Source organism: Phyllobates terribilis, unplaced genomic scaffold (assembly GCF_046119375.1).
Source record: "Phyllobates terribilis strain yellow unplaced genomic scaffold, ASM4611937v1 Scaffold_2__4_contigs__length_985480577, whole genome shotgun sequence".
NCBI classification, from domain to species: Eukaryota; Metazoa; Chordata; class Amphibia; order Anura; family Dendrobatidae; genus Phyllobates; species Phyllobates terribilis.
Window position 1 is genome coordinate 259,499,813 of NW_027362762.1, and position 15,189 is coordinate 259,515,001.

Here is a 15,189-nt window from a genome sequence, read left to right on the forward strand (position 1 = left end):
GCAGTTAGCTAAAGAAGTAAAAAGCCAAACCCAGGTTGAGTGTTTCCCGTGACACAATACGGTGTACATTGCAGAGGAATGGCATGCATAGGTGTCCCCGAAGGAAGCCTCTCCTCCTAAAAATGTGCACTAAAAAGCCCACTGACAATATGCCAGGGCCCATCCTGAAAAATATGCACACTACTGGGACTCTGGAGTGATGAGACTAAAATACAGTTTTTTTTTCGAACTGATGGCTTCAAAATTGTATGATGTCGCCAGATGAGGAATACAGAGAAAAATACATAGTGAATTCATTGAAACATGGTGCTGGCGTTAGTGCTCCTGATTCCAGGGAGCTACATTTCATTAATGGTATCATGAATTCACAGATGTACTGCTCTGTACCATCACTCCGTGCCCTTGGTAGACGTGCACTTTTCCAACATGACAATGATCCTAAACGCACATCTAAGGCTGCTGTTGTATCTCTGAAGAACAGGGTGAAAGTGATTCAGTGGCCAAGTACAGTATGTCTACCGATCTGGACCCAACCAAAACATCTATGAGGAATTCTGAAGAGACAAGTTGAGCATCACTCTCCATCCAGCATCCAGGCGCTAAAAGAGAACATTCTGGAAGAATAGAAAAAGATAAATGTGGAAATATGTCGCCAACTAGTTCATTCCAGACCTAGAAGACTTGGCGCTATCCTTAACAATCGTGGAAGTCATATAAAATACTACATGTAGTTGTTTCTCATGTGGGGTGTATTCATTTTTGCATCAACCTATTTGAGTAAAACTGAAGATTTTGTAATGAAAGTTATATTATTAAAATCATTTTCATATTATATGTTAGTGATTGCTCTATGAAACTCAGTCTTATCAAAATTTTGGAAATTGTTCTTGTGTTCAGTGAGATATTGATTAAAATCTTACTTTTAAGAAGGGGTGTACTTATTTATGCTGAGCCCTTTTTTTCTTTCCAGAATTTGATATTGATAGGCTATTAATATCCATGTCCAACTCCTGCCACCCCAATAATCAGCTGAGTAAAGGTGCCTTGCCACTCCAGCAATTTCTGCACCCCCTAAATATTTACCGTACCCAGCGCCGTGCATTTTACTTTCTTAGCCACTGTTTCTGGTGTTGCAGCTGAATTCCATTCACTTGTATAGGATGGATCTGCAGTACATGATACAGTTTCTATAGAATGTACCAACTGTTGTCATTTGTGTTGTGACCACTTGGGGGAGCTCCTGCTACAGTGATTAATCTGTGATTACATGACTTTAACTAGATATTATGTGTAATGTAGAAGTTCCCTGCGGAGTATAAATCCACGTTTTCTGCGGGATTGTGTTTAAATCAGACAATACTCACCAATATTAAAATCATGTAATGCCTATTTATTTTCTTGCAACTACCGTCTAAGCTATTCTGTGTAATGCATGCACTTATAGTACTATAATATTATAGTATTTTAATATACACTATAGAATATATGTACTTGTATAATATTATAGTACATGCTATACAGTTATGGCCGAAATGGTTTTCACCCTTGAAATTGTTCCGGAAAATGAAGTATTTCTCCCAGAAAATTTTTGCAGTTACTCATGTTTTGTTATACACATGTTTATTTCCTTTGTGTATATTGGAACACAAAAAAACTGAGAAAAAAAGGCAAATTGAACAAAATTTCACACAAAATCCCCAAAATGGGCCGGCCATAATTGTTGGCACCCTCAAATTAACATTTGGTTGCACACCTTTTGGAATAAATAACTGCAATCGCTTCCTATAAGCATCAGCAAGCTTCTTACACCTCTGTACTGGAATTTTGGACCAGTCTTCTCTTGGAAACTGCTCCAGATCTCTCATATTTGAAGGATACCTTCTCTCAATAGCAATTTTAAGATCTCTCCACAGGTTTTCAATGGGATTTAGATCCAGACTCCAGCAGTTTGTTTCCATCCGTTTCTGGGGGCTTCTTGACGTATTTGTGTCCTGCTAGAAGACCCATAACCTAGGACACAAATTCCGCTTTCTGACACTGGGCGCTCAAGAACTACCACTGCACAAGAAATGGATCTGTCATATTGTAATCCCACCAATCTGATCTCCTGAGGATAAGTCATAAGTATATTAAATCTAGACCACCTCATTAATGGGCCATCTTTAAACAGAGGTCATGCAGCGCTGGGGTCCTGGGTTCATATCCCACCAAGGACAACATCTGCAAGGAGTTTGTATGTTCTCCCAGTGTTTGTGTGGGTTTCCTCCCACACTCCAAAGACATACTGATAGGGAATGTAGATTGTGAGCCCCAATGGGGACAGCGACGATAATGTCTGTAAAGCGCTGTGGAATTAATGGCGCCATATAAATGAGTAAAATAAATAAGTGTGACATAGAGATCATAAATTCTCAGATTGATGCTCCATTCCCACATGCGGAGTATGACAACTTTCTACACCCCCACCCCATCTGCTGGATGTGATCAGGTTTTCAGCTTCTGAATGTAAACAATGGATGTTTCCATGAACATTCCTGGAAGCGTCTGAGAAGATCTTGGAAAGTTTTCATACCATTAATTATACAGCGATTAAGATTTATTTACAAACAAAGCAGAAAACCCTTTTTTAACATTTATTTCCTGATCAATATCCTTAGCATAGATGTGGGAGGATTTATTCCCATAGTCACTGGGTCACTACACCACTCCATTCATTCACATGATCAGGTCTCAGACTGATCTTATAGGTATAGGGAGATAAGCAGCCGCAGGACTGATCTGTCCCCACTTATCTCCAGGAAGAAGAATAAATTTGACCCTCCCAAGTCTATTTTTACATAAGGGTATGTACGCACAGTGCTGAGTTTTTCAAGAGAAAGACGCTTCACGAAATACAAGTTTTTATTTCCTAGTTATTATAGCATTTTTTCATACCCTGCACTCTGTGAGGTTTTTTTTTTTTAAAAAAAACTATAGAGCTCCTTAACCCCTTCATGACTGGAGCATTTTCCGTTTTTGCATTTTCGTTTTTGGTCCTATTGTTCCCAGAGCCATAACTTTTTTTTATTTTTCTGTCAATATTGCCGTGTGAGGGCCTATTTTTTGCAGGACAAGTTGTACTTTTGAACGACATCACTGGTCGCGTCCTGGAAAACGGGAAAAAAAATTCCAAATGCTGTGAAATTGCAAAAAAAAAAAAAAAATGCAATTCCGCAGTTTTTTTTTTGTTTTGTTTTTTACCACTTTCACTGAATGCTAAAACTGACCTGCCATTATTATTCTCCAGGTCATTACGAATTTGTAGACACCAAACGTATAGATTTCTTTTTTATTTAAGTTGTGAAAAAAATCCAAAGTTTGCTAAAAATTAAATGAATAAATAAAAAATGGCGCCATTTTCCGAGACCTGTAGCGTCTCCATTTTTCGTGATCCGGGGCTGCGTAATGGCTTATTTTTTGCGCGCCGTGCTCACGTTTTTATTGATACCATTTTGGGGTAGATACGATGTTTTGATCTCCTGTTATTGTATTTTATTGCAATGTTGTGGCGACCAAAAAAAAACCGTAGTTCTGGCATTTAGAATTTTTTTCTTCTTGCGCCGTTTACCGATCGGATTAATTATTTTTTTATATAGATCAGGCGATTCTGAACTCGGCGATACCAAATATGTGTATGTGGGTTTTTTTTTTATTGTTTTATTTTGAATGGGGCAAAAGGAGGGTGATTTAACACTAGGACTACTGGACTCGTGACCCCGCCTAGAACTACTGAAAGGAGTCATTTTGACTCCTTGCTTGTTTTCGTTTATTTTTAGAGTTTCATTTGTGGTTATTTATTAATAATTATATTTTTTGTAATGTATTATTATTGTGAGATCCAACAGTAATGCTTTTGATTGTTTTTTTTCTGCTTTTCTTATTTTTCTACAGAAAATAACAATAATTATAATAGACGTTTTTCAAACATTTTTTTTTATTCAAGTGCACACATATAAACAACAACTGAAGAACAAAAAGCAGAGAAAATGTAGGTGGAGGAGCATAAAAATGAAAATATGATGCAGAATTCACCTTCTAAACATTTGGTGTTTCGCATTTTAGGCATTGCCTTTGATTTATGGCAGTACATTGCCCACACAAAGACTTACCACAAGTCTTACAATTTCCGACAGATCTATTTTTCTTGCACTTTTCTTTGATCTGGCAAAATTTTGTTTGAACCATCACTTCTGAGCATGTAGAAACTTGGGACGTGGAACCCTTTTCCCTATCTGTGACATAAGGACCACTCAACTCTCTCACAAGCGTTTGCAAAAATGCCTTGCGTGACATTTTTTGGTGGGTAATCTCCTTGAATATTATCCATGCATTTATACCCGCAAAGTCTAAGGCATTTTCAAATGCATGAACAGGCCATCTCCTTGTGCATGTTCTTGTGGTATATTTTCGTGCCATCTGATCCACTACATCTACTCCATATTTTGTTTCATTGTAAAACTTTACCGTTTCTGGAGTTTTTTTAGCGGAATCAGACGCAACAACAACATCTGGATGGACGGAACTCAAAATGACAACATTTTTGTTGGGCTTTCCTTGATATACTGTAAGTGTAAAATTGTCTTCATTTCTAAACACTTTAGTGTTGTACAATTCCTCTTTCATGGATTTTATTTCTTTAGGCACTTCTCGCCTTATCTTGTTCAGTGTTCCCACAATGGTTGTTCCTTTGCTTTTTAGCTGTTTAGCTAATTTTACTGAAGTAAAATAATTATCGGTTGTAACATTGCGACCTTTTTTCAAAAACGGGTCCAATAACTTCATTACCACATGGTCAGCTAAACGGTCCTCAGCACGGCGTGTGTCATCTTTGCCTAGATAAGGGAAGCCATTTGCCAGATATTTGCTCCTCTTATCAACAGCTAGCCAATATTTGTGGCCATATTTATCTGGTTTGGAAGGCATGTACTGCGTGAATGGACACCTAGTTTTGCTTGGGAAAAGTTGCTCATCCACCATTATGTATGGGCCAGGTTTGTAACACGCAATACAATTTTCAATAAACCTGTCCCACACAGTAGAAAATAGAGCAAACTTGTCCGTTTGCAGTCTCTCCGATCGAGTAGATTTCTCATCAAATCTGAGAAACCTCATAATTTCAACAAAGCGGTCCCTAGACATTGTCGCTTTGCAAAACGGTATTCCCCAGTCATTACACCAAATACTGCTAATCGAGTGACGGTTCGTGCCAGATATTCCACGAGCATAGAATATCGCAATGAATGCATCTAGCTCCTCATCAGATAGAGTTTGTTCAGCATTACACAGTAATACAAGCAGGTAAAACACAAGGAAAATGTGAAAAGTTGACATGTAAATTGAACTACATCTATATGAACATCAGGGTAAATAAGACAGAGTGAAAAAATTATGCACAAAACTTTATAGCAACATTTAGTGACAAAAGGACCTCAAAATATAGTAGGGAGTCAAAATGACTCCCTTCAGTAGTTCTTGGTAAATTTTGAAAAAAACGCGCAAATTTTTCACCAAAATTATTTATTCTCACAAAATCTTTTTTCACATCATATTTGAGGAAAAGTCACCGAGTTTCAAGCCGGAATTCTGAAAAATGTAGTCACAGAAGAGAAATAAAAAACGAAAGGAGTCAAAATGACTCCATCAGTAGTTCTAGTGTTAAACTTTTATACTTTAATTTTTTTTTATTTTAAAAAATGTATTTATTTTTTTTTTTTTTTTACTTTTTGCTTTCTTCTATAGTTTCCATGGAAGACTAGAAGCAGCACTTGCCTGATCGGCTCTGCTGCATACAGGCGATGAGCCGATCGCCTGTATGCAGCAGATGTGCTCAATTGCTATGAGCGCCGACCACAGGGCGGAGCTCCTAGTAATCTGGACATGACAACCACAGGGGTCTGCTGCAGACCCTGGGTTGTCATACCAACTCATCGGTGACATCGCGATCATGTGACGGGGTCACCGATGGGCTGGGCCAATGACGTGCTTCCTGTGCAGCACTGTTAAATGCCGCTGTCAGAGATTGACAGCGGCATTTAACTGGTTAACAGCCACAGGTGTATCGTGATTCCACCCGCGACTGTTGTGGGCACATGTCAGCTGTATAAATCAGCGGATATGTGCCCGATTTAACACGGGCTCCGGCTACGGGGGTGATGAATTGGGGCATACTTATTATCCCCATGTATGTCATAAAGGGGTTTTCCCATGAACAAAGTTAATTTTAATTAACATTTTAATCAATAGATCTTTGAATAATAATACGTTCCACAATTGGATGTTTAAAAATAGTGTACCTGTGCTGAGATAATCTTATAAAATCTTATCTTATGTACTGTAATGGCTGTGTCTGATCATACCACAGCTCCTGGGAGGAAGCAAAAGAGTATACAGACATTACAGCAGGGGATCACAGCTGATACTTTTTGTGAGGTAAAACATTTCACTGCCTGTTTTTAAGCAATGTTTTGCTTCAAAGAAAGAATCAGCTGCGATTCCCACGCTGTAATGTCTGTATACTCTCTTCCTTCCTCCTCTGCCCAGGAGCTGTGGTATGATCAGACCATGTTCCTGTATGGTCAGACACAGCCATTACACAGTACACAGCAGGGGCACATTTATAAGATTATCTCAGCACAGGATCATTTTATTTAAACACATCCAATTGTGGAACTTATTATTATTACTCAAAGATCTGTTGATAAAAATTAACTTGGTTCGTGGGAAAACCCCTTAAGGGCAGAAAGTACCTGGATAAAGGTTTTCTCATTTCTTTTAACAACGACGATGTCTTTGGAAACCTGATGCCGATAAAATCCGCTCAAAAGCCTGGACATAAGAACAGTAAGTCATGTTGACTTAGAAATGTTCATTATTTTGAGCGTTCTCAGGGCGATATTTCAGGTGGCTTTTCGGAGCGGAATCCGCCTGTAATAGACATCGTGTGCACATAACCTGAATTTAGATGTCAGGGGACCATCAGCTGGGCAGCATTAACCACAGATTGCCTGCAGGCCCCTCCAGAATGAGCTGTCATGAGTATGACCACCTGAAGGCATAGTGTAAGATCAGCGAGGGTCCTTGTGGTAACCTCAGAGCAATAATAGTGTAATAACTTGTTTCACACTCGCTGCTTTATTGCTGCGATTGTTAAAGGAATGTAATTCTCATTTATTTTAGGTCCGTTTCTATGAAGCGCTGCATCCGCTGAAAAACAAAATAAGTGACCTCCAAATGAAGAATGAGAAGCAGAGCGAAGAGATGAATGGAAGCAAGCAGCAGCTGAAGCGTCTGCTGGAGGTGCGTTATCGGTCTGCCACAGCTTCTGGCCAGCTTCACCGACTATCGGTGTCTCTTTAAGGGATTGCGAGTTGGAAATTGGCATTAAACCTCTCCCATGGTGGCCGGCCACATTTCACACATGCTTCGTGCATTATGCAGGCCCCTCTGTTTGATTCTGTATTTTCTCTTGCATTGCAGGATTTTAGCAATGCAAAGTAGATGTTGTTCGGCTGCTTCTGTTTTAGTACATCCTCGGGTTTATTTCTCTTGGTGGGTAATTCTGACCTATGGCTTGGTCAATATTTGCCTTATGAACATGGAAACAGCAGAAGATAAATCTAGCTAAGCATGTTTTTCCACTTCTTCCAGATGTTTTGCACCCTGTGTGTGTTTGGTATATTTAGCTCTTTTCATTTTAAAGGTCACATGTTGCAGGTATGTGAAGTGTCATTTTCGACACCACTATTGTACAGCGATCAACTTGCGTGAACCATTGTGTATGTGTGTATATGTATATTTGTCATTCATACGGATAGTAAAGACTAATGCTTTCTCCATGGCCTGTGATTTTCATACACAACTAGTTTGATGCACTTTTGTTTGCGTTTATCTAGCACAAGGTGGCCATACATATCAAATGAAAGTTGGGGGAGCTGAGAGGACCCTTTCCCCGCTCCCTTCGGGAGGTCAGGAGAAATAGCTCGGCCCACAGCTATCTTAAGGTGTTTAGTGACTTTAGACTCTGCAACTGTCCCACACCTCGACCACCGCTGGAAAGTTATACGTTCCAAGGTGCTGATACTATTGGGCTGTTTTTACCGAATGCTGGCATTACTAGACCCTTTATTCCTATGTGCAGCATCTCAACAGTCTCTTCCCTGGCAGAGTTATGAAGAGGAGAGGAGACGCTGCTCGGAGTTGGATACGAGATGTCAGAGGTTAACACTGCAGCTGGCCGACACTAAACAGCTCATTCGCCAAGGAGACTTTAAGATCGAGAATTATGACAAAGTGAAAAGGTATCAAACATGATGAGGTGAACATAAAAATGTGTAATGTGCAATGTTTTGAGGCAGCTCACTATATAGAAAAGCTCAGTCTTCTGCTCTTTCCTATACTGTGTAGAGATGGGCATGTGTGATCACATGGTACTGTGTAGAGATGGGCATGTATGATCACATGGTACTGTGTAGAGATGGGCATGTGTGATCACATGGTACTGTGTAGAGATGGGCATGTGTGATCACATGGTACTGTGTAGAGATGGGCATGTGTGATCACATGGTACTGTGTAGAGATGGGCATGTGTGATCACATGGTACTGTGTAGAGATGGGCATGTGTGATCACATGGTACTGTGTAGAGATGGGCATGTGTGATCACATGGTACTGTGTAGAGATGGGCATGTGTGATCACATAGTGTATAGGATTGCACTAGCCAGACAGACTGTGATAAAAGAAAATCAAACAAAATACACTCACCACACAACAGAGTGGAACACAGGGGAGGTTAAGGTAGGTGAAACCAAATAGGAGAGGATGAGGATGAACATGCAAACAAACTCCACGCAGAAATCTCTAGAACACCTCTCCAACCGCCAACTCCACCACCGAACAACTCCTACTCCAAACCAGGCAGAATGAACTATCACTGGCAATTCCCAAATGCCAGTGACAAGCATATATACTAGAGGGGAGTGTCCAACACAGAACAGCTAAGGCAATCCATGATGGAAAGCTCCAGGAGATCAACTGAACAGATTAACCCTAGCAATGCCAAAGCAAAGAAAATCTGCACTGTTTAGCATGATGATGAACCAGTTCTAACCAGTGAAGGAGTTTGGGTAACCAGACTTCGCAATCTTCTGGTATCCCCGTGACTAGGTGTTTGAAAACAGTTGCATTAGATCGAGCTTTGATTTTTCATTGTATCCTTTTTTTTTTTTTTTAAATCTTGCAATAGTGAACGAGATACACTTGAACGGGACTTATTAGAACTGAGGAGACATTTTGAAATACTGGATGCTGCACATAAAACACAATCAAAGGAAAGAATTGATTTGGCTCAGGAGGTAAGTAACAAAAAAATGCATAACCCAAAGGGAACCATCCTATGCACTATGTCCCAGCCTCTGCTACCCCTTCATCACTGCTGTACACTGGATGCTTCACACCCACTACCATAGAAATGTCTGAGAGTGCTGATGTCACCAGGTCAAAGCGCTGGTCATTTCACTTTCCAATCTTCATTGAGGTTTGTTTGTTTTTTTTCGTCAATGGAAAACCCAAACATTCACATCTTACAGGACTTTAGGCAAAATATGCTGTTATACAATCAGCAATACTGTAGGCTCTGCATGATGGCTACCTCCTCACCTTAGTACAAGATGTCTAAGCAGAGCATAAGGATGATTTTTTTGTGCCAAGCTCATAATGCTCTAAAGGGAAGCAATCTGTAACCAAAATCTAATTATGGAAATTGAATTGACCTTACAGACTCCCTTCTGAATTCATGGGAGAACCAAAATGAAAATGTCATATGTTTATGGCGGCCAGGAAAGCAGTAGCCATCTATAGGATGCCCTTACGTTGTGGGGCGCTCTTGCAGCCACTCATCAGGGGCTAAGCTGTAGGATGGGGTATATGAGAGTGACATGTACGTTTTTCTGCCTGTGGCCTCTTAGGTTATAACCCCAATAGAAGCCTCTCTGAGAGGTGCGCTGTAACATTGTAATATAACAGGTAAAAGATTAGGACTGTGTTAAGCCCGCCATACACATTGGATGGCTGTCTGGTGAACGAAGCTTCGTCTGATCATTTGGCCAGCAGCCATCTCGGTCGGCTGTTCCATACACAGGCTGAGCACCCATGTCTCCTTACAATCCGTTGACCGAGGTCCCTGACGATGTCGACTGTTTCCGTCTATATCAACCCATTCAGCCAGCATTAGTCTAAGGGTGCTTTCACATTGCCTTTATGCACCTGTTCAGTAGCCTGTCAGGACTTGCGTCCCAACCCCCCACGAGGTGGGATTCGGACTTATACGGCGACGGAGCCATAGCCTATAATGGTGACGGCAGAGCAAACGTGCACAATTCTGACGTGCATCATTTCCGTGCGTGTTCGCCTACTGGAGGCAGACACCCTCACGCAGTCTACTACCCCGTCGGTGCATATGTCCAAATTCCGTTTTGCTTGGGGTTCGGATGTAAATTCCAACAGGGCCACTGAATGGGTGCCAAAATGCAATGTGATGAATGCACCCTAATGTTTATGGGGGCTTTACTACTGTGTAATATTTAATTATGTAGTCAGCAGAAACAACCAAATCTGCACCCTAAGATAGTGGGCATTCCTTCCAAACTGACTGCATTCTGCGGACTAAGGTCCGTCTGTTTCTCCTCTTGTATGCATGGCATAATGCATGATTCTGGGACACCTTGGTTGCCTTACCACTGGGAATGCCTCGGTTGAGAAAATATTTGGGAAGTAAATGAGATGCCAACAATAAGAAAGAAACACTTCCTTGTGTGGTTGGTGCTGCTTTACAGGCAGGCCACATCCCAGACAAACGGACTGCGGCGTGACTAATAGCAATGTATGTATAAAGTATTAAGTCCTAAATATCACCCGAATCCATGCCCTGAAAGTCTGGAATCCCGGCCATTGATTCTGTCATTTCTCTTTGACGCTGCTAATGGTATTCCATCAGTATGGTGTTTTATATAAAGGTTAGCTATTCTTAGCACACAAATCCTGGAGAGTTAGCATTAAAGGCGTGTTACTTATGTCAATAGTGAATCACCCTATACTGAAAAGTCCTGCAAATTTCTAACTTTCCATTTCAATTCTTCATCAGTATCTCTGTTTGCTGTGAGTGAAAACCCATACCTGTATAAGCCTCATCTGTCCATAGGATTTTACACCAAGACGCAATGGAAATAAATGAAAACCTGGCGTCTTTGTCATAAGCAGGAAAGACTTTATGGCTAATCTGCAAGTTATTGCCCTAAAGGAGTATTCCCATCTCCAAGATCCTATCTCAATATGTACTAGGTGTAATAATAATATTAACAAATACCGCCAATTTGAAATGCAGTGTAGTTCTTCTGATTCACTATGTTACTTACCTCATGTGCAGGACATTGTAGTAGATTAGGTATCCATGGTTTCCACCACTCATATAGTGACCATTAGCTGTCCGTGGTCGTAACCATGGATACCTAAGCTACTGCAATGCCCTGCACATGAGGTAAGCAACACAGCAAATCTGAAGAAGTATACTACATTTCTAATTGGAGGTATTTGCTAATATTATTATTATTATTACACCTGCTACAATTTGAGATAGGATCTAGGAGCTAGGAATACCCCTTTAAGTCACCATTAGCTGAATGTTTGTGAGCCCGATGATTAACAAACTAACAAATTAAAGCTGCACTCTGTAACGCTATATCATGCAAATATGAAATATATGAATTTGGATTTTCTGCTTTCCTGCTCTATAAAATAGGTTAAAATGAAGATACTTGGCACATAAATTGGCCAGTTTATGTTTACCTAGAAGCCAATGACAAGGCGATCCTCTTAGCTGGGAACCTAACATAATGATACCTCTCCTGGGCTGATAGCCTAAAATTATATGGGTAGGTAGGATTTTGCTGTGATTAATGCAATTTCATATATTTCATGTCTGCATACTTAGCGTTAAGGAGTGCAGCTTTATTTGTTAGTTATATATAGAGATGGCTACTCTTACAGGATCCTACCTCCCCATATAAATGTAGGCTATCAGCCCAGGAGAGGAATCATATTAGGTTAGATTCCCAGCAAAGAGTATTGCCTTGTCGTTGGCTGCTGGGCACACATGAATTGGCCAATTTATTCACTAAGGCTATGTGCTCACGATGCAGAAATGCTCCGGATTTTTCCTGAGCGTTTCTGCATCTCCCCTGGCAGAAAAAACGCATGCGGATTGTACATGCGTTTTTCCTGCCAGGGACATGCGGATGTGAAGCGTTCTTCACTTGCATTTCCGCATGCGGGTTGACAAGCGCTTTCCAAGCGATTTTAGCATCACTTGGAAAGTGCTTGTCAACTTGGTCACACTATATAAATCCATGCAAACGGCATGGATTCATATAGTGTGACCCCAAAGAATGGTTAAAAATATATCTATACTTACCTTCCGATGGCCCCCGCAGTCTTGCTTCGCTCCGTCCTGGCTGCCGGCAGATCGCGGTACACTGAAGGACCTGCCGAGGTCAGCATCGCGTGACCCGTCACATGACTATGATGTCAGCGCAGGTCCTTCAGTCCACCGCAATCTACCGGCATAGGAGGACGAGGTCCGCGGGGGCCGTCAGAAGGTAAATATAACATTTTATTTTTTATTTTATTCTTTTTTTCACAGGTTCTATGGTACCCGGGTTTTGAGGAGAGTCTCCTCTTCTCTAGACCTGGGTACCATCCGCACATTGGAACGCATGGAATGCGCATCTACATATACAGTGATGCGGATTCCATGCGTTCCAATGCAAGTCAATGGCGGCGAAAACGCAGCACTTCCGCAAAATACAGTTATATGAAAAAGTTTGGGCACCCCTATTAATCTTAAGCTTAATGTTTTATAAAAATTAGTGTTTTTGCAACAGCTATTTCAGTTTGATATATGTAATAACTGTTGGAGACCGTAATGTTTCTGCCTTGAAATGAGGTTTATTGTACTAACAGAAAATGTGCAATCTGCATTCAAACAAAATTTGACAGGTGCATAAGTATGGGCACCTCACCAGAAAAGTGACATGAATATTTAGTAGATCCTCCTTTTGCAAAAATAACAGCCTCTAGTCGCTTCCTGTAGCTTTTAATGAGTTCCTGGATCCTGGATGAAGGTATTTTTGACCATTCCTCTTTACAAAACAATTCCAGTTCAGTTAAGTTTGATGGTCGCCGAGCATGGACAGCCCTCTTCAAATGATCCCACAGATGTTCAATGATATTCAGGTCTGGGGACTGGGATGGCCATTCCAGAACATTGTAATTGTTCCTCTGCATGAATGCCTGAGTAGATTTGAAGCGGTGTTTTGGATCATTGTCTTGCTGAAAGATCCATCCCCTGCGTAACTTCAACTTTGTCACTGATTCTTGAACATTATTGTCAAGAATCTGCTGATACTGAGTGGAATCCATGCGTCCCTCAACTTTAACAAGATTCCCGGTGCCGGCATTGGCCACACAGCCCCAAAGCATGATGGAACCTCCACCAAATTTTACTGTGGGTAGCAAGTGTTTTTCTTGGAATGCTGTGTTTTTTTGCCGCCATGCATAACGCCTTTTTGTATGACCAAACAACTCAATCTTGGTTTCATCAGTCCACAGGACCTTCTTCCAAAAAGAAATTGGCTTCTCCAAATGTGCTTTTGCATACCTCAGCCGACTCTGTTTGTGGCGTGCTTTCAGAAACGGCTTCTTTCGCATCACTCTCCCATACAGCTTCTCCTTGTGCAAAGTGCGTTGTATAGTTGACCGATGCACAGTGACACCATCTGCAGCAAGTTAATGCTGCAGCTCTCTGGAGGTGGTCTGAGGATTGTCCTTGACTGATCTCACCATTCTTCTTCTCTGCCTTTCTGATGTTTTTCTTGGCCTGCCACTTCTGGCCTTAACAAGAACTGTCCCTGTGGTGTTCCATTTCCTTACTATGTTCCTCACAGTGGAAGCTGACAGGTTAAATCTCTGAGACAGCTTTTTGTATCCTTCCCCTGAACAACTATGTTGAATAATCTTTGTTTTCAGATCATTTGACAGTTGTTTTGAGGAGCCCATGATGCCACTCTTCAGAGGAGATTCAAACAGGAGAACAACTTGCAAGTGGCCACTTTAAGTATCTTTTCTCATGATTGCATACACCTGGCTATGAAGTTCAAAGCTCAATGAGGTTAGAAAACCAAAAAACAGTGCTTTAGTACGTCAGTAAAAAGTAGGTAGGAGTATTTAAAACAAGAAAATGATAAGGGTGCCCATACTTATGCACCTGTCAAATTTTGTTTGAATGCAGATTGCACATTTTCTGTTAGTACAATAAACCTCATTTCAAGGCAGAAACATTACTGTGTCCAACAGTTATTACATATATCAAACTAAAATAGCTGCTGCAAAAACACAATTTTTAAGAAAACATTAAGCTTAAGATTAATAGGGGTGCCCAAACTTTTTGATATAACTGTAATTGGTAGTGCTGCGTTTTTTTCCGCAATAATAATGGCAGACCTTCTACCTTGCATTTTTTAAGCGTTTCTGCAGCGTTTTTGCCGCTGCGGAAATGCTTAAAAAACGCATCATGGGCACACAGCCTAAGTATCTTCATTTTAACCTATTTTCTAAAGCAGTTATGCAATTCCAATTTCATATATTTCATATTTGCATACTATAGTGTTACGTAGTGCGGCTTTACTTTGCCAATGATTAACGTGCGATGTGCAGATGTCAAAGGGTAAGAAGGGTTCACCATGCCAACATGCCCAGTCTCTTGGGAGATAAGCCACCACAGTGGTTAATTCACCTCTTCCTATTGATGGACATGGTTACATTCGTCTTAGCCCAGCATTTATATGTATGGACAAATCATAATAAGGCCACGTGCACACGTTGAGTATTTGGTGAGGTTTTTACATCAGTATTTATAAGCCAAAACCAGGAGTGGGTGATAAATGCAGAAGTGGTGACGGGTTTCTATTATACATTTCCTCTGATTGTCCCACTCCTGGTTTTGGCTTACAAATACTGATGTAAAATACTGACCAAATACTGAGGTAAAAAACTCAACAAATACTCAATGTGTGCACTGGGTCTTAGCGTTGACACAACAG

General features: G+C 40.7%; 1 protein-coding gene across 1 annotated transcript in view; it reads left to right on the forward strand.

Annotated features, from left to right (window-relative positions):
* Positions 1 to 15,189, forward strand: part of PIBF1 (progesterone immunomodulatory binding factor 1) — a 191,823-nt gene that overhangs the window by 23,735 nt on the left and 152,899 nt on the right. The window contains exons 5-7 of the mRNA XM_073663967.1: positions 7,216 to 7,335; positions 8,203 to 8,336; positions 9,282 to 9,390. Coding sequence (XP_073520068.1) covers positions 7,216 to 7,335; positions 8,203 to 8,336; positions 9,282 to 9,390 — 363 coding nt within the window. The remainder of the gene's footprint in view (positions 1 to 7,215; positions 7,336 to 8,202; positions 8,337 to 9,281; positions 9,391 to 15,189) is intronic.